The 25,345-nt window shown below is 40.7% G+C and overlaps 1 protein-coding gene across 4 annotated transcripts; it reads left to right on the top strand.

The window, feature by feature from the left end:
- The first annotated feature begins 3,007 nt into the window (after positions 1–3,007).
- On the top strand, positions 3,008–25,122 carry fbxo11b (F-box protein 11b). Of its 4 annotated transcripts, none has more exons than XM_036142001.1 (22): positions 3,008–3,349; positions 6,813–6,982; positions 7,168–7,228; positions 7,428–7,569; positions 7,691–7,820; positions 9,824–9,907; positions 10,016–10,148; positions 10,287–10,393; positions 13,537–13,648; positions 17,237–17,343; positions 17,417–17,554; positions 17,663–17,880; positions 17,964–18,144; positions 18,239–18,361; positions 19,927–20,012; positions 20,445–20,521; positions 20,606–20,749; positions 20,857–20,967; positions 21,056–21,163; positions 21,242–21,350; positions 21,443–21,541; positions 23,737–25,122. In XM_036142001.1, exons 1-22 carry the CDS (start codon positions 3,262–3,264, stop codon positions 23,864–23,866), a joined length of 2,658 nt encoding a protein of 885 aa, XP_035997894.1. In that variant the 5' UTR covers positions 3,008–3,261; the 3' UTR covers positions 23,867–25,122. The 4 variants fall into 4 exon arrangements, with proteins under 4 accessions (XP_035997894.1, XP_035997892.1, XP_035997891.1 ...); XM_036141999.1 differs by having other exon boundaries at positions 7,425–7,569; XM_036141998.1 differs by having other exon boundaries at positions 7,168–7,249.
- Positions 25,123–25,345: the final 223 nt, after the last annotated feature.

Below are 25,345 nucleotides of genomic sequence, written 5' to 3'. Positions count from 1 at the left end.
AGATAGATAGATAGATAGATAGATAGATAGATAGATAGATAGATAGATAGATAGATAGATAGATAGATAGATAGATAGATAGATAGATAGATAGATAGATAGATAGATAGATAGATAGATAGATAGATAGATAGATAGATAGATAGATAGATAGATAGATAGATAGATAGATACTGGTTAGTTTACTGAACTGTCACAAATGAGAAAAATACATTTTAGTGCAGCAATATATATGCATCAGATGACAACAGATGAGGCGGAGGTAGAGCTACAGTATCTTTTACATATTTTTTCAAATCATACAGGTATTTAAACTGAATTACCGAAATAAACTACTTTTTTTTTTATTTAAAAGTGCACTAATGTTTAGTTTCTTAAGTTTGTGAGCAGAAAAGCACAGAATTAATACAGTAAAAATGACAGAACACTATAATAAAAAGGACAATATGAGAACAGCCAAGCCCAAAATGCATAATAGCCCTTCACACACACACACACACACACACACACACACACACACACACACACACATACCTTGGGCCAACATGGCTCCTGTGTTGTCATCTGGAAAGTAGGCAAAGGGTCCAGTCTTTACTGATGAAATGGATGGTTACACTCATATAGGGCTGCGTCACCCTGCTTGTCCACAGGTCAGTTGTCAAGGCATAGTGCTGCGAGCCTCCTTTTTTACTTTGGCCCAGCATGCTTCATATAAGCGAGGCATCTCGACTTCACTGAAGTGTTTGCGACTGGGCATAACGTAAATTGGGTCAAGGACTTTGAGAATATCTCGGAAGCTCTCCTTCTCAACTTCGTAGACGGGTATCATGCTTTTAAATATGTAATGCGAGATGGCAACTGTGATTTGTTTATGGCGCTGGGGTGCATCGCGCTAACGACTCCGTTAAAGTTTTTATTTTTGCAACTTGCTCCGGCTGTTTCACAATTGCTTTACCTCGCACTCTTTGGATTCCCATGTTTTTTTGGGGGTTTTTTTGTGTTTCTTCTTTAGGTGAGAAGAGGTTTGTTGTGTTAGCACTGGGTGAGGGAACAGTCTTGTATCATAGTTTGCAAATGACCATTTTCTGCTCGTGTTGGACGTCCTAAATTCAAGATATAACCAAATCACAGACATACCCCCTTTTTTTGGTAAAAGTGCTTCTTCTTGTGCTGCCTGTGTAGCTGTCTGTTTGTTGCGACCATGGGTTTAAGGCTTCAGCCTCCAGCATCTCCATCTTTTAGCTCTCATGAGTTAACTAATGTAAAGCATGTTGCAAACCTGCGTGTGAGTCAAAAACTGTAAAGCAGTGTCATGTTTCAAAACCACAAGACGGAGCTTCATTGTGAATTTTTAAAAAATTCTAGTTTATCACTTATAAGCTAGGTGTGTCTGAGAGCACTCATTTTGGGGCTGTCTCTTTAAATCTTGTTTTTGTGTTTCTTTAAGTGAAAAGGAAAATCTTCACACTCTGCTCCCTACAGGTTGGAGAGCATTCCACTCCACCTCATCTGCCAATTTTGTAGGATGCTAGGGGACGGTGTAGTGAGCAACTATACATTTTCACTTATTCACTTGCAGCTTGGGCATCCTTAAGCTTGGACTACAAAGTTGTGGCGAAAACAATAAAAATGGCGGATTCGCAAAGCTAGTAAGCCAGGAGTCCATCGCCTTGTTTCGCAGGTTTGCAGTAAATACTGTGATGTAATTGTTCAAAAAACGTAATAGAGAAAAGGGAAAACTGACAAGCCCGAAACATACGACCCTACATGGTATTGAACAAACAGAAGTTAAAGATATCTACACAGCACCTGGATAGGCTGCCTACATAATAAATGTTTATATACTCCTAGAGACTCCATGTACTGTACATAACTAGATATACTTAAAGGTGCCATAACAACAACTTTCATTTTTCTGGGGTTTTGGGGGTATAATATAGTCTGTTGTGCACTGATGAGGGCATGTTAATGTCAAAACTGAATACCAAAGCACCTGCTCAGGGGCAGTCAGCTTTGTTAATCGGCTCAAAAATGGTCAGAGCAGAAAACGGGTTGTCTTTCTACATAGGTTGTCTTTCTATGAAATTCATATTCTCCAATAAGAGCACACCATCAAGTAAACGGCCTTCCTGTTCCCCTCCTCCTCCCAGCTGAGTCACTGGCTGACCTGAGAGGAGGTAGGCAGAGCAGTGAGCAGACAGCAGTCCCAGATCAGCCTCACAATATTATCTGCTGGAACAGGATGCAGCCGCTGCTGAAGCTACTGAGAGAAAATAATGCCATATTAATCGCAAACTAAGTTCACAGTGGTTACTAAAAAGGAGAGCTGAAAAGTCTGAGGGTGCTCAAAAGTGTACGACGTTTCCACTCACTCCCGAAAGACGAAAGAATCACAGAAAAGTTTTATGGGGATTTTAATGAAGCCTGTTCCCTGTGGAGGAATTCAAGTCTGGGTTTTCCAACAAATGGATAAAAAAAAACCTTCTGCACCAACACGGAAGGTGGCGGCCACAACGATGTGATTACCCGTAGGTTTATTTAATTTCTAAATGCTGTTAACTGTAAGGATGGTGTGTTGATAACTGAAAAATCCGGCTGACTGACAGTTTATTATTATTATTATTATTATTATTATTATTATTATTATTATTATTATTATTATTATTACTATTATTATATGTTTTATATTATTTCATTTTATCTTGTAATTTTATCTTTTATTATTATTATTATTATTATTATTATTATTATTATTATTATTATTATTATTATTATTATTATTATTTAATCTACAATACACGACTACTCCAGTAGCACTTCTTCAGTAACTTCAAGTTCACAGTTACAAAGCACAGTTTTGCACCAGAAATGCCTTCATGGAGGCTGCTTGAACGCGTTTGGTACGAGCGTTCTCATTGGTCCATTGAATTTGATATTGTGAAATACCAAATGTGATTGGCTAAGCCGGCGTTGCGTTTTATTTTTTTTCCTGTCGATTGTTTCCCGTGCGAGTTAATGGCTCCTCCTGCTACGGAGAGAGGCAGAGCTGGCACCGAGCGGTGAAACGGGGTTAGCTGAAATACCACCGAGCGGGGTGAAAAAACAGCAATTACATCCCAAAACCAGGGAGTTTTAGGTCGCTATCGGTGGGGATATTTGGGGGAAAGGTCGTCTGGGTGGCTGTTCCAGTGAAAGGGCAACATTTTACCCGTGGGTGGTTGAGGACAGCGGTGTATTTTTTTCCGACAACCAACTCCCCAGATGAACTCCCTCAGAGCCACCAACAGGAGACCCAGGCGAGTATCGAGGCCGCGCCCGCTGCAGCCCGAACGAATCAACGGGGATAGAGGTAAGCTAGGCCACGGCCAGCTAATGGTTTTTAAACAAAGCCCTGTTAGGCGAAACCTCTCTTTTATGCAACCCTCTTTGTCGCTGCTGAACAGCTTAGCAAACGTAGAAGCGGCGGGTTTATTTTTTTTTTTATTTTTTTTAGGAAAACCCGAGGCTTCTCGCTCCGTGGTTCAGGCCAGGCCGCGCTTTGTTTGGCTTGAGTGATTGGGGCTATAGCTAGCTCACCAGGTTAGGAGGAGGAGGAGGAGGTTGTGTGGGGGGTTGTCTTCGCTTAATGCGTATGTGGCTAGGCGGACATCATAAATGGCTCGTATATTCCTCAGCTGGGAGCTTAAGGGACGGCCTAACCCGCTGTAATCACCAAGCTTCGCGGCCGCCCCGGCTGCTGCATTCTCAGCTGTCACCGCCGTTTTCTGCGCGTGCAGGAGCTTCAGGACTGCCATTTTTGGGGTGTAACGTTAAACAAAAACATTAGCAGCGGCGACAGGGGCAGTGCTAGCTGGGTCGCTCTTGCCTAAGGAGGACGGGCAACACAGGCTGTGACAGAGTGATTATTATTTTTATTTATTTAGCTTTTAGGTGAAATAACCGGAGCGGCCGGGTATCTACAGGTTTGTAAGCTCGAAGCTCGTTTTGTTGTCGGGTTGTCCTCCCTGCCGGTGTCTGCTATTTGTTTACACCGCGGATTTGCCAGCTACGCAGTTCGGTTTTTTTAGCTATTAGCCGCACGTCTGATCGACACCGTTCTGCTTGTCCCTAATTTGACAGCAGCAACAAAAGAGCGCTGTGGATGTGTGGGATAACGACACATGCATACAGATCAGGCTCTTTGCAGGGCAGCCAAACGTGGAAAAGGCCGTTTTTTTTAGCTGCAAAGAGCGCATCTGCCATTATCAGTCACCCACCTTTTGTCTGCTTTACCAACTATTAAACTCGCCGTACGAAGATTTCCAGAATCGCTACAGAGCCAGGCAGCCTGTTTATTTAAAAAGTCATAAAATAACTTTGAAACGAGACCGAGATTGTGTATGATCGAGTATTAGGACAGCTGTAGCGTTTTAGTGGCTGCAATTGTGGGATAGCTGCTTGTGACCCAAACTCGCTAAAACATACTTTGTTTTTAAAAATGTGTGGCCATAAGACATTCAACAAAACCATCTGCGATGTTCTGCTTTTATTGTGTGGACATAATAAATGTCAGGTCATTGACTTATTATGGTTCTTTTTTATTAGTAGCATAGATTATTCAGCCCCTGGGCAGAGAAAAAAAACAAACACCAATTCTTTGTTAGCTAAAACATCAGCTAACAAACTGGTTATTAATGAACAAAAACAATAAACAGCTTAAAGTAAATTGAGCACAGTTTTGTTGTGCCAAAACATAGACAATACTAGTTAGCTAGCAAGAATAGTAAGGGAAAAAAAGGATATTATTCGGGTTAGATGTTGGCATTAAGGCCAGTTGATGTCCATCCGACTGGGCAAATATATTATTGATAAGCAGAGTGAATGCATGACACACGGTGTATAATATATCAAATATTGCATCTGAGCAGGCCTTTGCAATTGTGATACTGCACATTTTGATATTCTAATAACTGCGATTAGATGTGTTGTGCAGCTTGACTTGGTATGTGTGACAAAGATTGTTGACGCTACAACCAGAAAATGAAAAGCTGTCTATAAGTGGCAGGACAGCCAGGTGCAATCTCCTCAGGGCAACCACAGACTCACTGATTAGTACTTTTCCTAGTTATGCATGTTGGTTTATAGGAGATGCTTTTCCTCGTGTTTCTATAAATTAGTATGTTAATAAAATTTCAAAAGCATTTTTGTGTCAAAGCAAGCATTTTCATCTAAAAGAGAATCAAAAGATCCTCCAGATGGGTCCAGTCGTGTTAAAAATGTGAAATTCTTGGGGTAATTTGTGCCCCTTAATTTACATCAATATGTTTGAAAAGTACTGCGCCAGAAAAAAAGTATTCATTACAAAAATAGGCATCATTTCTAAAAAAGAAACAGAAAAAACAAGAACAAAAAGTGTTTTTTTTATATATATTTGAAATTGTAAAGATTTGAGCAAAGTGAAATTGCATTTGCAAAGGAACATAACGACCTAAACACAATTAATTACACTGACATAATCACAGACTTAACCTTTAGAAACAAAGGAAAACTTTACTGTCATTACCCCAGCTATAATAACCTTTCAAAATCTGAGCTATCCCATGAAAATTTCAACACAGGACCTTTTTTTTTTATTTTTTACTTATTACCTTTTTATTTAGTTCCAAGGGAAAAAAAGCCAGAACATTTTCTCACACATTTACTGTAGCTAAAAAAAGAAGTACAACGTTGCCAGTAGGTATGCCAGAGAATCTGTCAAAATGATTATTTCATCAGGGCATTAGAAGAACTTCCAGGTCATACCAAGATCACGTATGTAGGTTAAACATTTTAACCGACTAAAGCATGTTTCAACCCTGAATGTCTTTGGATTATTTATACCCCTCAATTTATGTGTAAACACGATTAAAAAGACTTAAAGTATGAGCTAAAGGCATGCTCAGAGAATTGATAAATTTATATAAGTAAATTATAACATTTGGATAAAGGAAGAAATGCTCCTGAAAAGGATGTCTTTGAGGGTAAAAACATAAACTAGTAACCCCACCGCTGCTACTTCCTTTTACACTTTGACGTGGACAAAGTGCAAAATGGTTTATTTTGATTAGAAAAACATGTTCTCATGTTGCAAATCCGTTTATTTTTGGTGTACTGGTCTTTGAAAACAGCCCGTTCAGTTGATGCTAAGAAAAATAAAAGCTTCATTAAAATCAAACTTTTTTTTTTTTTTTTGTCCATCTAAAAGTTTGACAATTGACCCTTTATTATGTCTATAAAATAAAGCATGCACCGTAAATGGATGACGGCCTGAGTTCAGGGTGCGTTTAATGAGAACCCTGTAACGTAATCGCAAATCAAACAGGAACTAAAGTGACGGCCACAGATTTTCTGATCGTAGTATCGTCACTATAAACTCATAAAACTGCCCAACAGCAGCTTAGTTGACATTAGTCCCAATTTATAACGCGTTAGATGTGCTCTGATCAAGCTTTTCGTGGCTTTCGACTTCCAGTTTTCAAAAGGTCTGAAGTTCTTGATTTTAGATTTTTGTAGAACTGCATAAAAGCGATAAATTGATAGAGGCTTTCTGTTGGAATCCGACAGAGAAGAAGAATTTCAAGATCATCTCAACTAATGCTTCAAAACAAGTTCTTTATCAGATTTTTTTCAGTTAAACTAAAAAAAAAAGTCCATCAAAGCACATAGTGGACTTGTTTGTAGACTGAAAAGGGTGGGGGGGGATCTTTGTTTTGTTGCTAGTAGGGGGGGGGGGAATTCTGACTCCTGCTGATCGTTGCATCTTTATTCAATACCCACAACACTTTTCTGTTTAGATGAGGAGGCTCCTGCGGCCGCTGCAGCAGAAATGGCTATTGAGGAGTCCGGCCCAGGTGCTCAGAACAGTCCCTACCAGCTCCGACGCAAGACCCTGCTTCCCAAGAGAACCACTGCTGCCTCTGCCTCTGCCACCGCCTCTGCCTGCCCCAGCAAGGGCCCCATGGAGGTGAGACTGAACGCTGGCGGTGGGCACGCTTTGCTGCAGATCGCTTCCTTTTTTTTTTTTTTTTTGCAGCATGAAGAGGGTAAACGTGTAAAATACAGGGAGGGATGTTGATTTGTGGTATTTAAACTGTCACATCGCAACAAGCTTTTGACTTTGCCGACGAATCGCTTTTGCTGCATTTCCAGGGAGCTTCCACTTCGTCAACAGATGCCTTCGGTCATCGAGCCAAGCGGGCACGAGTGTCCGGTAAGACCCACGACCTTCCAGGTGTGTTTAAGCTCTTCAGCTTGATAGGCAGTGTTAGCAAAAAAAAAAAAAAAAAAACAACAGAAAAAAAATGATACCTAGTTCTATTGCTGCGTTACAGTCCAGTCTTACTGTGATGGTAACCTTTTCTTCAGACTTACACTGTGTTTTTTTGTGTGTTTTTGTATATTTTTAGCAGCCCCAGCAGAACAGTATCTGCAGCAGAAGCTTCCAGATGAGGTTGTTTTGAAGATTTTCTCCTACTTGCTGGAGCAGGACCTTTGCCAGGCAGCCTGCGTGTGCAAGAGATTCAGCCAGCTAGCGAACGACCCCATCCTATGGTGGGTGCTCTATATCAAACGCGCGAACACGGCTTGATTTTGTTCTCGCTTTCTGTCCTAACCCGCGAGGAAGCCGGACCGTTGAGATTCTGTGCTTTTTTTTCCTTTTTCCCGCTTGAAGGAAACGGCTATACATGGAGGTCTTTGAGTACACGCGTCCCATGATGCACCCTGAGCCGGGCAGGTTTTACCAGGTCAGCCCTGAGGACCACGAGCACACGAACCCGTGGAAAGAGAGCTTCCAGCAGCTGGTTAGTACGACTCTGCTGCTTAACTTCTTGTTTTATTCTATAAGAATCATGTTGTTCAAACTTTTGTGGTGTTTTTTAAGCTGTTCTATCATTCGAACAGTTCAAACAACCTTACAGTGGCTTTTATCAGTTGTATGTTTATGCTCATGTTGTGTAAAAAGTGTGTGGCAGGCTAAGTCCTCGTCTTCGATTTGGGCGTAATGTCCAAATTTCGTAAAGTCGTAATGAGCCCTGAATAAGGGAGTCACCCGGTACCACTGTGTTGATTTGAGATGAAAACACGTTAAAGGGCTGAAATTGTCGGTGTGAAGTTGTGACTTATCTTGGTTGGGAGCCGGTCTCGTTGCTTTATTGGTAAGAATGTAACCAGAAAGCCCGCGGGTCAGTTTGGCACGTCATCGGTTTATTTTCCCGTTTCAGTCCAACTTAAATAAGTTCCACTTATTCCACTTTATCCACTTCACCGATGTGGATAAGGGCTTTTCTCTTTGTAATCAGATGGTTTCATAAATTGTTTGGAGAGAAAAACCAAATCGGATGCAATATTATGACTCTAATGGCCTCTGTTCAAACAAAAATGAGCGCTACCACACGCACCCAAACAAGCAAGAGTGGCAAAAGTCCTAAATGGCAAAGTTTAGCAAGGACGAGCACCCAGTAGAAAAAGTTAAAGTGAAGTCCAAACATTCAGTACATTTGTAAACCTTTTTTTTTTTTTTTTTTTTTTTTTTGGATGTTCTGCTTTACGCTGTCGGCTTCAGTTTGTAACGTCTGGAGACTGAGATGCTCACTGTATGTGAGACCCTTCGTTAGAAATGCTTTTTCATTATCGTTGTCAGAATATTTTTTTAAATGAATCTCTGTCATGGTCTTTTTGCTTTAGTTTAATAAGAAAAGCTCAAAACTTTCCACTGTTGTGAAGCTAATAGTCCTAGATTGGTATTAATTAGGAATCCTCCCTATAATGTTGTCTGAAGCCTTTCCATAGAATAATCAAAAATAATACCCTAACCCTGCTTATTACACACAACAAAAACACCCCTTTGCAGTTCTGCTCTGTGTAGTTACACAAGTATAACCAGTTGATGTTTGGCGGGTAATCTGCTCAGGTAGTCATTCTGCTCACTGGCTGCTGAACAGACGTGCCACTTGTAGTTTGCGGAACAGTAAAGGCATTTCTTTTGAAAGCACGACTAACTTTTGTTTGCGCACCACAGCTTTTCACGACTGGAAATATTTCACCTGGGGTGTCAAACTCCTGTAACTTTTTTGTGTCTCTGCTGCAACACTCCTGAGTCAAATAGTACTGGAGCTGTAAACCAACTGAACTGGTCTTTCTTGGAGGGGGGGAGGGGTTGTTTCAGCCAGCTGACTGGCAGTTTACAGCAATGTATGTGGAAAGGACAGTGCTGGGTTACTTTGCACTTTATACAGGTGACTCTTTCTCAGGCATCTCATCAGCATGACTTTACATCAGGGTTCTTCAGCCCTGGTCCTCAGAACCCACCGTCCTGCATCTTATAGATGCGTCTCTTCTACACTACACCTCAATTAAAATGATAGTGTGACCTCCTCAGTGGGCATTAAGAGCTTCAGAGGCCTGTTAATCACTAATTTATTTAAGTCAGGTATGCGGAGGCAAGGAGATATCTGCACCTTGCAGGACAGTGGGGCCCCGAGGTTCAGGGCTGAAGACTCCTGCTTTACATCAAACGATTTATTGGGTTCTGAACTTTCTAAAGCCTCATACTAGGCTCAATGCAGAATCTGGTTACATCTACTGCAGAATACGCTGCTATCTCCATTAAATTCAGTACCTGTGTTGGTTTGATGCATTTTGCACACCAGTGCTGGTGTCATGTTAACTTTTAAGGCTGGTCATGGTAGCAAGCGCGGCTACCATCATGTGCAGGCTGAGACCTTCTCTCCCACAAGGAGCGAGAGGATGTCCAGGATACGTACGACTACAACGGTTTAACTGATTTCTCTTTTTTGTGTTGCAGTACAAGGGTGCACACGTAAAGCCAGGCTTTGCCGAACATTTCTACAGTAACCCCGGCAGATACAAAGGCAGGGAGAATATGCTGGTGAGTTCACCGCAGCATTAAACGCTTGATTGCCGGCGCTTTGAAATCACCCCGCTTGTCCAAATTGTCCCGAGGATGACGTTTATGTTCGCGTCTTTCCTCTCGCAGTATTACGACACCATCGAGGACGCCCTCGGAGGTGTCCAAGAAGCCCACTTCGACGGTCTCATCTTTGTTCATTCTGGAATCTATACGGACGAGTGGATTTATATAGAGTCTCCCATCACCATGATTGGTGCAGGTAAGTATGTCGTCACCAGAGAGAGGTGCTGAATGGTTCGATGCTTCTTCCACACGCAGGCCGTATCTCTCCTGCGGAGGGGGTGCTCGCTGAACTCCCTTTGTGGGGCTTAATGAATGGTCTCTGCTTTGCTCTCAGCACCTGGGAAAGTAGCAGACAAGGTCGTCATAGAGAATACTAGAGATTCAACGTTTGTCTTCATGGAGGGATCAGAGGATGCATATGTGGGATACATGACGATTAAGGTAAACAAAAACTCACCCTCTTGTCTTTTTTTTTTTCTTATAATGTCATAATGAGGGGAAAATTTGACTGTATTACTGATCAAAAATGAAGAATACTGTTATTTCTTAGTTTAAAATGTATAGTTTTCTGATTTAAAAGTAGATGTAGTTAATCTAAGAGAATGACCTACTTGGATGGTTGAGGGTTGCTGATTCAGTCATACCTTTTTTTTTTTTTTTTTTTTTTTTGTCTTTGCTGTTGAGAAAAAGACTTCCTGTTGGTGGAGCCACATTGATCATGAACATGTAGTGGACAGTTGTCAGAAATTATTGCAAATCCAAAACATGTCTACGTTCAGGGATGCGTGTTTCGGTTTCCAAGTTAACTAATGATGCCAAATGTCATATGAAGGCAGTGGAGGGTTAAATTTATTTAGTTAGAAATGCACCACGAAATCTGCTGGTTTCCTGTTCTGGTCAGCAGCAGCTTAATTTGCCTCAACTGATGAACGGCTAGTTGAAACTACGGCCTAGTCCACACGTAGCCGGGAATCTGGGTAAAGTGTCAACACCACCAGGGATTCTTACCGGATTGGTTTTGAAAAGTTTGGCATGAATATAAGGGTGCATATTGAATAACCAGAGTTTAATAATGCTAGCCATACTAGTTGCTAATATAAGGCGCTGAACCTGGTTTCAGGCAAGGCAAACTTATTTATATAGCACATTTCAGTACAAAGACAATGTAAAGAGCTTTACATGATTAAAATATAGGAAAATTAAAGCAGAATAAAAGCAAGCTGGAATAAAATGTAGAAACAAAATAAAACATGGGAGAATAGAAACTAAAAGCAAACAGTTGGACTACAAGGTTGAACTATTTATGTTTAAAACAGTTTAAGTAGGACAGTAGGCAATCTTAAACAAATATGTTTTAATCTCGATTTAAAGGAGCTCAGGTCTTTCAGAACTTTTACAGTTTTCTGGAAGTTTGTTCCAGATAAGTGGAGCATAGGAACTAAATGCTCTGTGTTTAGTTCTGGTTCTAGGTATGCAGAATAGACTAGAGCCAGAAGATCTTAGTGGTCTAGAGGGTTGATGCACTGATAATAAGTCTGTGATGTATTTAGGTGCTCATCCATTCAGGGATTTATAGACTAACAGAAGGATTTTAAATTCTATTCTCTGAGATACAGGGAGCCAGTGTAAGGACTTTAAAACCGGGGTGATGTGCTCTACTTTCTTAGTCTTAGTGAGGACGCTGTGCTATTACCATCCGTCTCAGACAAAGTCTTATGTTTTTAAACTCTTGTAGGAATATTTCTGTTATTGCACTTGAATCTGTGGTCTGTGCTGGTTCAGTGCGAGTGACCAAAGACGTCCCGAGGCAAATATCAAGTGGAGATTTTATTGGGATTTTTAGTTCTTCTTTGCAAAGCTTTTTGCTTCTACACGTCCCTTTCTCACTATTTTTTGGGTTCCGACTCCACTAAAAGGCGTATTAACCCCCCAAAATCTTCTGTTTATCGTTTGCTACCGCAGCAAGTCGTGCAGTCTGGCATCCACTGTTGTTGGTTGAAGGAAATTATTTATATCAAGCTTGCAGCGGAACGTGTTGAACTTTTTATCTTAGTGTGTGCAGAGCTTGAGATGTTGAATTCATAATTATTTTGTATTGTGTTTTAAAATATTTTTCTCACACAGCAATGTGAAGTTGCCTCTGCACCTAAAACAAATAACAAATGACATGAAGGGTAGAATAATACACAGCGCTGTGAAAATGTAGATGTCCTGTTGGTTTTTGAGCTCTTTGAGCCATCAGAGAGGCTCCATTTAAATTATTTACTATATCTCCAGGTAGGGTAATGGGTTTGGTTTGGGAAATTGAGCTCAGCTTACTTAAATTAAAATTGACTTTATTTAACCGGGGGGAATTACTTTTCACATAGGGCCATGTTGCTTTGGATAGCCGTTTTTCCCCTCAATGAATGAATTCACAATTTGAAAACAGCTTTTTTAATATCCATGAACTGAATATTAAACCTTGTTTGAAATCTGAAGCAAAAGTGGGACAAAAAAGCAAAAACAAGAAATCTGCAAAGGCAAGGCAAATTTATGTGTGTTGCACATTTCAGTACAAGGACAGTGCAAAGTGCTTTACATGATTGAAACATTGGACAATAAAAGCAAAACAAACAAAAAACAGTTGGAATAAAATGTAGGAAAATGGAAACTAAAGCAAGTATCAATGATTTTAAAAACAGTTGGACTACAAAGTTAAACCAATGATGTTTCAGTAAACATTTTAACCAGAACAGTCAAAGGCAATCCCAAACAAATGGGCTTTAAATATTGATTTAAACGAACTCAGGCATTCAGCATTTTTACAGACACGTTTTCACTTTATTTTAAATGCTCTTCTTAGATCTGTTGTAGTTCCTGAAGAGAAACCAGAATCTGCTCAAGTCTGTGTTAGCAGGTGAAAGGAGATCAGGAATCTTACACAAAAGTCTGATCTGGTGCATCTCTGCTTTCAGCACAGGACGATGAAGCACCATGAAATAAAAACATGCGGCGCTAAATCGAATATCCTTCCCTGTGAAAGAAAAATTAATAAGAACTACAACGGTTAAAGTAGCTATTTAAAAACGGACACCAAAACTTTGAGTCAGCTTTTTACGAATAGGCTATTAAAAATGATTACATCGATTTTAAAACGGGCAAGATCAGGCAACAGGATATTTCTGAACCAATCAGGAGAAAAGTTAAAGCGCCTATTAAATGAACGCTGGCTCATTCATTAACAGCTTGGGTCATGTAAACCTACATAACAGAATATGAGTTAGCGGCATTAGCGCTTACTCTGATTGGACAAATGTAACCTAAAAGGCATAAAAAAAAATCATTATCAGTTAATTATCTTCTTTTTATGTGTTTTAATTATGTTTTATGGTTTCACCAAGGCAAAAGAATAACAGTTTATGTTTTATATTAGATAAGGATAACACAATACAGTGAACTCTAATCATCCTATTTTCTCATTATAAGTCTGAGCTGCTTGCAGCGCCAACACTTAAAGAGTGCAGCGTGGATGGGGTGGGCAGACAGAAGTGTTGTCTGTTCTCCTGTCCTCTGTCTGACCTCGGCTTCTGTTCCCTCTTCAGTTTAATCCAGATGATAAATCGGCGCAGCATCACAACGCCCACCACTGTCTGGAGATCACAGTCAACTGCAGCCCAAACATCGACCACTGTATCATCCGCTCCACGTGCACAGGTAACCACGCACACCGACCTATTTTATTTTACTCAATCTCTGTATGCAAATACAGAACTATTCACACCCTCGGGTTTTTTTTTTTTTTTTTTTTCATATTTTGTTGCACCATTTAATTTATCGAACAGTTATTATATTTAGTGTGAAGCAAACAACAAACGCGACAGAATAACATAAAACGTCAATGTGCATAATATTAATTTACCAATCACGGATCAAAGCCGATCAAATGAAAATTCACTCATTTGGCTCTTTGGTCGACTTAAGCCGGGCATACGCTGTAGGATATTTTCAGTTGTGATACTCATATACAGCTCAAACTGTACGATGAAACCGCAGGGTTTAAAAGTTCACTGCTCTCCGTATCTGTTTTTACTGTACGGCTCGACGCTCTGATGCGACCTGACTGCTCACCCTGAAAGTTCAAAAATCGCACATCGGACTCAGACCCGTAGGGAGATAGCGCTACTCGGACTCGTCTACCCTGAAGCCAAATGTCAACAGTAGAAGAAGAAAAGGGAGGAAGTGTCGATGCTTACTGTTAAACATGAGGCTCACTAGAACGAAACGTGCTGCCTTGGCAATTCTACGAGTTGCTCCTTCGTAGTTTGACTCCATGTCACACGTACCGCCGCCATGATTCTCTCTGCTGCTATGTTTTCATCTGAGAAGAAGAAAAAGAAGAATTCCCTTGTTTGCGCTAGGGCTGAACAATTAATCGCATTTTCAATATAATCGCGATTTAAAAAAACACAATTTCCAAATGGCAGAGTCTGCAATTTTTGGCTATGTACGTCCATTAGGTGTTGGTAAAATGTTTAAAGTGGGTTTGCCTCCACATGGAAGGGAAGACAGTTGCAGCAGTGAGATAATCTAATTGTATTACTTGTATTAGAGTTTGTATAATCATACATAGCATTAAGTACAGGTCAATCAGTTTAATATATAGAATTGCTTGTTGGTTGCACTTTATGTTCAACAAGGATTGATGTCCAAATCAACTAAAAGCTGTTCTCTTGAATAATATTCTGATTAATAAAAACATTAAAAGTTCTTGTTTTAAATAGTCCTTGTTTACAAACATCTTTATTTAGAAGCCATTTTTGTTGCTTGTGGTTAATGCAGAGAAAAGTCAAAATTGCAATTTTGGTTGAAATATATCATAGTCAGAACACAATCATTTCTGCACCGAGTTTAAATGCTGTGGGTCTTTTAGCAACTAACTTGCACAGCGAGGAAACAAGTTGATTTATTGTTTGTATATGTTTAAAAAGACATGATAAATTAAACTGGACAAAAAAAAATCGCATTAAATTGCAATATTAAGAAAAAAATCGCGTTTAGATTATTTTTCAAAATCGTTCAGCCCTCGTTTGCGCATGCGCAGTGGTCGCGGTTGTGGGAAATCGGCTCGTAGACGGTCGTAACTCCGCTTCAGCAGCAGGACGCGCTCACCATCACTTCACGAGGGCCGACTGAATTTCAAACATGTTTGATTTTTATCCGACTGTACGATTCCTGATCGGGAGTTGGTCGTAAGAGGCTAATCGCCCCTCGTATGCTACACTATGCAGGACGCACGATCAAGCTGAAACTCTGCCCGATCCAAAAAATTCTCGCACGACAAAAAATCGTACAGTGTATGCCTGGCTTTAGTTGTGCACCTGAACTTCCTGTTAAGGCCAAAATTGTTCATATCCCAGGCATATTTAGGGTTTAAGCGTGTTTTTTCTAACTGGCATTGTTAAAGCTGTAGTTGGGAGTTCGGAGACAACTGTGGACTTGGCCTGAAAATTTGAACAAGCACACCCTCAGCTTTTATTGAGTGCAATTCTTTTTGACGCTTCTGTATGTCGGGGATATAGGTCTTACATTTCATACATGCTGGTCTTGAAAAGTCTTAAATTTGAGGTGGGGACACCTGCAGAAACGTTGCTGGATCTTTTTAGCCCACGTGACAAAAGGTTTGTACGTCACTTACAAGAGTCTGGAACCCTTTTAAGATCCAGCATGTTCCATGCATGCCAGGTTATAAGCTCAAAGAAGATAAAACAGCAACTTGTTTTCCTTTCACCCTTCCTGTTAAGGCTGGTTCACACAGCAGGACTTTTAGCACAATTTTCGCCCTGATCTCCCTTCTCCAAGATGCTGCGATTATCACGTGTCTGTTAAGATAATCTTAAGAGAATTTCCTCACCTGTGTGGTGTGGTCCGCTCCGACCTCAAATGGGGGATCTTCAACATGTTGGATTGTCTTGCCCCGGTATCCTACCGTGTATGGTGTCCCCCGAGGACAAACAAGCATGCAGACTGTTGAATGCAACATGCAGCCAATCAGGAAGAGGTGAGGGGCTCCCGAGAGAGAGAAGAAACCCAACTCACCTCCATTTCACAGTGCAGGAAGCATAGTGCCCCTAGGTTGCGTTGTCTCCGCTTCTTTAATCAATTCCTTTTCTTTTTGTTATGTGTTTTTTTTGTTTTGTTTTTTCTGTTAAGATCAGTCTTCAGACTATCGTCATTATTCTTCCTGGTTGTCCATGTTTAGTTACTATGAACTCACGTTTGATCTTGAGAGGATTCGCAAGATTTCCTTCTGACATCTGAATGTTAAGCGAAATCTGTTTGTGTGGTGTGTTGAAGTCGCCGTCTGACCGGACACCACACACCATATGAACAAACATGTTTTATGATTGTTTTATCGTTACGTGTGGTGTCTCCGAGGCTTTGAAAATCGGCCAGCTATTTTACAATCCTGCCGTGCGAACCTAGCCTCGTGAGACCATCCTGATCTCGCGAGCTATCAAGGTTTCACTCGCAGATCAGTCTGGCTACTCTCCGTTAAAGAAAATTTGGAGCCGTTCACCAAACAAACGTCCAATCAGCGTTGGCTTTGAGGCGGGTTGAGGTTCAGTCTAAAGAACATGGCGGCTTCAGCCGATGAAACTAGCGTTAGCGTGGCTATCGAGCAAGTTTTATCAGAATTACAGAGTATTTCTTTGCTGAGCTAACGACCCTTCACCTGCAGCAGCAAGAGTAGCTTGGCTTGTGGTTGTGTTTTCGTCAGAGCGACGACGAAAACACAAATCTGATTGGTTTATTTGGCCCGTCTATCACCAACATAGGCCAATCAGCTAACCAGTATTTTCGCCCCTTCCCAAAATTACTTCAACGGAAGGTTTCCAGATGGATATGCGGAGCAAATCCATCTGGCGGAGTCAGGTAAGTGCGAACCAGCCTTTATCTGCTCTAGTCTTGCCCTCTCTGCCTCTGACGTAGCCTGAATGCGGTGCAGACAGGTCGTATAAACTACCATTTCCTTTCAAACAGCCACTCGGGTCTCTGTGCTTTTTCTGAATCTATTAGATATTAACGCCTCAATAATTTTAAAGGTTACTCACTTTAAGCCGTCTTCACTCGGGAACATCCGCACTGAAGAGTGTTGCACTGAAAGAATGTTAGTGTTTTGCTGTTTTCTTCTGCCCCTCCATTTGTATTTGTTATTTAATATGCAAACTTAAAGCTTCCATTTCTTTAGGTTCTCAAATGAAAAATGAAAATTTTTTTTTTTTTTTTTTTTTTTGTCTTTAGTGGGTTCAGCTGTGTGTGTTAGCGGCCAGGGTGCCTGTCCAACCATCAAACACTGCAACATCAGCGACTGTGAGAACGTGGGACTGTACATCACAGACCACGCGCAGGTAAAATTCAAGAGCTTGTTCATAAGAAGCGACACAAGCAGGCTCCCTGATCGACTGCCTGTTGTCTTTGCAGGGCATTTACGAGGACAACGAAATCAGCAACAACGCGCTGGCAGGAATCTGGGTGAAGAACCACGGTAATCCCATCATTAGGCGTAACCACATTCACCACGGACGAGATGTAGGAGTGTTCACGTTCGACCACGGCATGGTGAATACAGCTACTTGCGCTCACGTACGTCTTCCTGGAAGGAACTCCTTGGGACGACCTAACGTGTCCTTTTTTTTTTTTTTTTTTTTTTTTTTGTCGTTGCATCAGGGTTACTTTGAGAACTGCAACATTCATAGAAATCGCATAGCGGGCTTTGAGGTGAAGGCATACGCCAACCCCACGGTTGTTCGCTGCGAGATCCACCACGGCCAAACGGGAGGCATCTACGTCCACGAAAAGGGGCGGGGCCAATTTATAGAAAACAAAATCTATGCCAATAACTTCGCTGGTGTTTGGATCACGTCCAACAGCGACCCGACGATACGGTAAGAACGCAGACCTCCCAGAAGGCATGGTGCGTTGGGTTCGCCTGGAGCTGATTCGCCTCATTCCCTCCTCTTCATTTCAGGGGAAATGCTATATTCAACGGTAACCAAGGCGGGGTGTACATATTTGGAGACGGCCGTGGGTTAATAGAAAGTAATGACATCTACGGTAACGCCCTGGCTGGGATTCAGATCCGAACAAACAGCTGTCCCATCGTAAGGCACAACAAAATCCACGATGGGCAGCACGGCGGCATCTATGTGGTAAATACACCCTGAAGATCTTTTGAGATATTTATTTTAGAGTCCAAATCTGTCCTGGAAAATGAAGATCTGTGGTGCTGTGCTTTTATTTCAGCATGAGAAAGGCCAGGGAGTGATCGAGGAGAATGAGGTTTACAGCAACACGTTGGCTGGAGTCTGGGTGACCACAGGCAGCACCCCCGTCCTCCGTAAGAACCGCATCCACAGCGGCAAACAGGTACCATCCTCCCAGTGATTGGTTTAACATTGTGTGTAAAGAGTTTGGTATATGAGAAAATATATTTTCAGATTTTGTTGTGTTAAAGAAAATGAGAAGGTTTTAGCAAATCTAAAAATTCTTCCACTAGGCACAGTGGCTGGTTTAAGAAAATTGTAAAAAATAAAAATAAATGTGCCAGTAACTCAAAAAATGGCAACAAATTAAAAAAAAAACTCTTATTTGTCTTATAAACAGTGAAATTGTTTAATTGATTTATGGGTTCCAGTTTTTATTTCTATCAAAACAACTATACAGTAAAATGTATTGTTTTCCTTCTTGTAAGCAAAGTTCGCACCAATTTGCTTAACAATTGCATAAAAATTGGAGGTTCAGGTATTTTTGTTTAAAGCTATAGTTGGTAATCCTGTTCAGAAGCACTTTTTGTTATATTGGGTAAAATGGTCCTTCCATCCTGAAAGTAGTCGATACATGATGTATTCAGAAAAGGGAGGTTAAAAAAATTTTATCTCTGTGGGAGCTGCAGCCTTGTTTTTTGTTTGCCATCACCCCCCCCCCCCCCCCCCCCCCCCCCCCCCCTCTGTCTCAAGTGGTGGGGGAATCACCTTATCTGTTGGTTGTCCCACATGCCAGTCATTGTGATGTGCTCACGTAACACCAGTGTGCGTTCACGTTCCCTGTTAGTTTCCACTTCCCAGCTGTGCGTGTTTATGTATCCGGTTAGCTTAGCGATTAGCTTAGCGGTTAGCTTCGGTGTTAGCCGTTCATTGTAGCTCCGTTGCTCTCACCGTATACTTTGAAAATGGCTGAGAGTTACAAGAAGCAAACTATCTTACACGTTTCTGAGAAGAAGAGGAAGGCCTGAGTAGAAAGAAATAAGACCAGAGGGGATTTGGGAGATTTTATTTCACGTAATCCCCCTGAGGAGTGGAAAAGCGAGTACGGCGATCTTGCTCATGCGCATTTGTTCAAAAAGGGACTTCGGAAACTTCCGTAAAAATCTCAGACTCTACCTTTTTAATTAAAGGGGTAAATAATACTAAAAATGATAGTTTGATATACATGTTAATTGTTGCTATTATTTTTTAATCAAGCTTTATATTGCACAAAATAAAGCCTGATTAGTAGCCCTGATCAAGCCTGAATTAATATGAGCCACATCCTGCCTGTATTTAGTATTTACTGCAGTTAACTACTTTGAACAATTTAGTGAGTAGGTCATAGAAAATGATACATTTTCAAACTAAAAAGGGTCTGAAATGACATGTGGTTTATACACAAAGTCCTGTTTTTTTTCTTTTTACCAGAAAAATCAGTTTTCAAAATGTGTTTTTATTAAAAAGTAAATGTTAGGGTTTTAATTTTGTGTGTTAATAATATAAAGAACTGTTTATGTTTGCACATGTTGGTGCCAAGGATGTGTAATATAGTTTAAAGTTTAATGCAGTCTGAATTACGGTCAAATGCATTATTATTGACAGTCACGTCTCCAGCTTTCAGATCTGTGTAGCTGAGTAAAAGCAATCCTTTTTTTTTCCACTTATGTAATTTCCTTTCTCCTCCAGGTTGGTGTGTATTTCTATGACAATGGTCACGGCGTGCTGGAAGACAATGACATCTACAATCACATGTACTCCGGTGTACAGATAAGGTACAATGACTCTTTCTACCAGCGTATTCGGTGAAAATACTGAATGTGAGACTGAGGGACGAAGATTTGATACCGAATCGAGTCATTTTGGTATTTGCCAAAACAGAATCTTGGCACTTAAATTAAATTCTAGCCCGTGTATATATAGCTTACACCTAAGATGCTCTGCAGTATAATAAATTAATTAAAAATGTGCAGGTAAATTAAAATTAACTACCGGGCATTCACTAAGATATAATCCAGAAACCCCTTGGTTTGATACCAAGGATTAGATTAGTACATCCCTAGTGAGCATTTTATGAGAAAAATAATCTGCTTTAATCAAGTTCAATCACATGTTGGTTACAGTGCATTTTTCATTAAGGAAACCTGTTTTCCTTTAAACTGAGCGGAGAATATTCTAAGTGTGTTGTATCGTTTTAATCTTTGCAGGACGGGAAGCAACCCAAAGATAAGGCGTAACAAGATCTGGGGAGGGCAGAACGGAGGGATATTGGTCTACAACTCAGGTTCGTATTCGCGTCTCTCGCAGCGTCGGTCCGGGCGTGCGACCAGGAGTCGAAGCTTCATCCAACTCTGCCGTCATGTTGCAGGGTTGGGCTTCATCGAGGACAACGAAATCTTTGACAACGCCATGGCCGGCGTGTGGATCAAGACGGACAGCAACCCCACGTTGCGGAGAAACAAGATCCACGACGGAAGAGATGGCGGCATCTGCATCTTCAACGGAGGCAGAGGTACAGAAACCCACCGTGTATTACCAATTCTGTTTGACACAGAATTTAACTTAATGAACGCATTGTTCTCGAGCACGTAAGCTTACGAAGAAGCGTCTGCCCCGTAGGTCTGCTAGAAGAGAACGACATCTTCAGGAACGCACAGGCCGGCGTGCTCATCAGCACCAACAGCCACCCCACGCTCCGCAAGAACCGCATTTTTGACGGCTTCGCTGCAGGTTGGCTTCCCGACTCTTCCAGGAGACAAAAAAACTTCAGTTCGTCTCCTCTTGTGCTCACGGCCGACTTTTTTATTCACTGAACCAGGCATTGAAATCACTAACCATGCAACGGCGACGTTGGAGGGCAACCAGATCTTCAACAATCGCTTCGGGGGACTTTTTCTGGCCTCGGGAGTTAACGTCACCATGAAAGGTAACCGGCGGCTTTATATCCGTTTAAAGCCCGGATCGTTCCGATTACTAACCATCCTTCAATGTAACCCACTGGCAGATAACAAAATTCAGAATAATCAGGATGCAATAGAGAAGGCGGTGAGCAGGGGGCAGTGTCTCTACAAGATCTCCAGTTACACCAGTTATCCCATGCATGACTTCTACAGGTAAAAAAAAAAAAACTGTTTAATGCTCTGTCTGGTTTACCCTTTTTACTATATTTAAGTTTTCATTTAAATGATTTATTTTGTCTTTCTAGGTGTCACACCTGTAATACAACAGATAGGAACGCCATCTGTGTTAACTGCATCAAAAAGTGTCACCAAGGACACGACGTAGAGTTTATACGACACGATCGGTGAGCTTCAGACCTAAACCATTTAGGTTAACTAAATCACTTTATCTTTTTCATAATCTTGACTTCCAAGGAGCTCAAAGTTTATAGAAAAAAAAAAAATCTGTTAGAGAAATGTCTGCAGACTTTTTGAAAATCCTTCATTTGACATATTGTTTTGTTCTTTGAGCTCATTCTTATTAAAAAGCTGACATCCTGATAAAAAAAGCATTTAACTGAAATTTGATTAAACCATTAAACTACAGGAGAGCATTAAAAAGGAGCACATTTTCACGATTTTCTACATGTTTTGTAGTGTCAGCTAAAGAGAGAGGGAAATGTTTTTCTGAACAATCGCTAGCAATAAAATTCCAACAAAACTATAAAAATACGATTTAAATTCGGAGCTTCTGAGTCTCCTCACCTCTTAGTCATGAATAAAGCAGATCAAATTTGAAATCTGTCAAGTGCTATACCCACTAATGGGGGCAAGAAGGTCCTGAAAAACTAACATCTTGCATGTTTTCTTGTCATAAAACCAAAATTTTATGACAAGAAAAACGGAATCATTGAACACTACACAAGAGTTTGATAAATTAGTTGAAAAAAATCCAAACGGAAAAACTAAAATAATAGATCCACTGATTTACATAGTATTTATCGGTCCTTGCTAAATGATGTAATGGAGAAGATTTGACAACCACTATAATATCTCAGTAATCAATCATTTCAAACTGGCTATTTTTATTTCGTTAGGAAATAAACCAAAGTAATCCTAATATAGAAAACGGCGATGAACAATGATTTTCCATCTGTCTCTGTTAACACAATTCTCAAAAGAGTAAAAAAATAAATAAAAAAAATTAAAAATAACCTGGAAACATTCTTAGAAAAAGTTAATGTGGTTTCTGATCAAAATGATCAACATTAGCAACACTGTAAGCTATATAAGGAATAGAAGATCGCAGCTGGATATATATAATAAAGCTTGTGGGGTTTTTCGATGGTCCATTTTGAGTCCTTAATTATCTATGACGTATGTGAATGACATATGCAAAATATGTATATAAAATGTATGTAATATAAAGTTATCAAATTTATATCATGTGTCAATGAGACAAACATTTTACTGATACTCCAGAACAGTTCTCAAACTATGTCACTGTAGAATGAAAAAGCCAAAACTAGACTTTGATTGCTTCAAACTGTCTTTAAATGCGAGTAAAAGCAAAGTAATGTTTAGGACCAGGAACCTGAAAATACAGATAAATAAAGTGATAGTGGGAATGGCAAAGTCGGAGGTCTAAGTGTTGGTACCGGTAATAGTAAATTGAACTGGAAGCCTCACATTAAATGATGTTCACAGTAAAAGTATCTAAAAGTAGTTCTATGTCACAAAAAATCCAAACGGCTACAAAACAGCACGACGGTCCATAATGTTGCTCCCAAAAAGTAGCAATAAGGGTGACTGAAAAGGCGTGGTACCTGGATCTTATGAAGTCACTGTACAACCAAAATTATTAAAACTTTCTTGTATAAAGCTAAAAAAATAACCAACAGACCAAAACGTATTGAGTTAGGAGGTAAATATCAAACCCAGATGATTAGAACAAGGAAAAGTTCCTGTATTTCTGAATGTAACACATGAAACATTTTAACGCACGGTATCAAAGGGTTATTATAGATAAATATCAGATAATATAAAGCTTATAACTATCATTATTCCCTCTTATTACTTTTTTTAAGATCCCCTTAAGGTGTTATGGGGGAGGGGTCTACTTTTTTTCAAAGTGCTTTAATTTTTAATGCTGGTTTTGGATCATTTCAAACGAGATTAATATTAGGTGCAAAGACTGGACTAAAGTGGTGTGAAAAAACAGCAGTTTTTGTTTGCATTTTTTTTAAGACAAGGCAAGTTTATTCATAAAGCACTTTTCAGTACCAAGACTTAAGGAAAAAGTTTGGAAAACTAAACCTGAAGACGACCCTAAAGTTGTTTCTCCTGTACTTAGTAATTAGGAGTGATGCAGGACTTTTCTTCAGCACTGTTGGTGTTTTTTTTTGTTTTTGTTTTTTTTTCCCCGTTTTTAAATGGCGACAAACGGCAATGATCGCAGTCTTTAGTTTGTTTTTTTTCTTTCCAAAGGAATAAAACAATCCCATTCTCTTTATACCTAAAGAAGTACAGTTTTTCATTTAAATCCTTCGCTCTCCCCCAGGTTCTTCTGCGACTGCGGAGCAGGAACGTTGTCCAACCCGTGCACGCTGGCCGGAGAGCCCACACACGACACGGACACTCTGTACGACTCGGCGCCGCCCATCGAGTCCAACACGCTACAACATAACTGAAGGCGGCTGCTCGAGTTAGAGCCCACCTTTTACCCCCCACCCACCCCCCTCCACCCGATTTCCCCCCCTCGCCGCCCCCCAGATAAGCAAACAAACACATTGCATTACACACAGCCATACACACACAGTGGTATACGTGCATCCGCCTGCAGCTATAAGGACCCAGAGAGACTCTGAGCGCAGCGCTCTCGGACGGGATCAAAAGCGGAAAGAGGCTGCAGAGGAAGGGGCCTCATCTGGCCGCGCTCGCCACAGCAGGTCACTAGAGGGAGCTGTGGAGCTGGACTTTTGCAGAACGTGTTCTGAGGGGGGCTTTTGAGGTCCACCTGGTGGCGCTTAGAGCATGGGGGTCTCCACGGGGCTGCTCCTCAGCTTCTGGCCCCCTTTCTCAAGAACTGCTGTTTTAAAAAGACTTCCTGCTTCCTCACAGCTGCCATCACCATTGGATTAAAAAAAGGAAAAGATTGGTCATGCGTGCGTGTGTGTGTGTGTGTGTGTGTGAGATGGAGCACTTGGGCTTTTTTAAAAAAAAAATTATATATATATAAATATAAATATATGTTCTGATGAATGGATTTTATTTCAATGCTTTCTCATGTAGTTTTGTATTTTCAAGCAAAAAGCTGACTGTATTTGAATGTCTTTTATTTTATTATATATTATTATAATTATTATTTTTCTTTGGTTAGCGTCCCTTCCTCCGCCTCCGCCGCCCGCCACGTCGGACTGCAGCGACTGAACGGTTCCAGTAGTGAATTTCTTTCTGTGAAAGAGGACCTTGTTAAACACTACAAACCCTCTCCCTGTGAGTTAGTTTAAATGGCCGGTGGAGGGGGCTCCACGCTTGTATAAAGAGGTGTGTGTAAATGTGTGTCGTGTACAGTGCAACGTTTGTGTGCGTGCGTGTGTTTCCGTTGTTGCAGTCAGTGTTTTCGTGGAGAGGGTTTCAGCAGGAGGCGCCGCAGCTCCTTTTTAACTGGAACCGAAGTCAGCCTGCAGCCCCCCCCCCCTTTCTTCCTCCCCCTCCGTTTCCACCCCCCCCTCCCCCTCCCCCAGTGTATCGTGGTGACTTTGGCTCCTCATGCAGCCTGAATCGTATGCATGTACCATAACATCTAGACTTAATATATTGTGAAGTATTCAATAACCATTAGTAGATGCTAGTTGAAATTCAAAAAGGGGTATACTTTCTTAGAAAGACAAAAGAAAACTGAAAACTTGCCATTTCTAAGAAAATAAAACTTTATTAGATCAAATGTGTGTTTTCATTCCCTCGCTGTGATTTAAGGAGTCTTCTGTGGTGTTAAAGGAGCATCTTGGTAAATTAGAACATCACCAAAAGCTTTTTGTTTTCTTCAGTAAAAAAAAAAAAAAAGAGTAACATATGATACATGTGGCTTGTTTTGTGTAAATTCACGCAGTGATGGAGCCAACTGGTCTTTTTAAAGCGCTCATTCCCAAAGTTGGGCTCATGGGATC

This window comes from Fundulus heteroclitus, chromosome 10, assembly GCF_011125445.2.
Source record: "Fundulus heteroclitus isolate FHET01 chromosome 10, MU-UCD_Fhet_4.1, whole genome shotgun sequence".
NCBI lineage: Eukaryota > Metazoa > Chordata > Actinopteri > Cyprinodontiformes > Fundulidae > Fundulus > Fundulus heteroclitus.
Note: the sequence above shows the minus strand (reverse complement) of the source record. Positions and strands in the feature narration are given on the sequence as shown.

Excerpts from the sequence above, each read along its gene's own strand:
- fbxo11b (XM_036141997.1), top strand. The coding sequence starts at position 3,262 with ATGAACTCCCTCAGAGCCACCAACAGGAGACCCAGGCGAGTATCGAGG. Across the intron at positions 13,649-17,236 it reads CATCCGCTCCACGTGCACAG|TGGGTTCAGCTGTGTGTGTT; the intron begins GTAACCACGCAC and ends TTTTGTCTTTAG. Across the intron at positions 18,362-19,926 it reads GCATCCACAGCGGCAAACAG|GTTGGTGTGTATTTCTATGA; the intron begins GTACCATCCTCC and ends TTTCTCCTCCAG.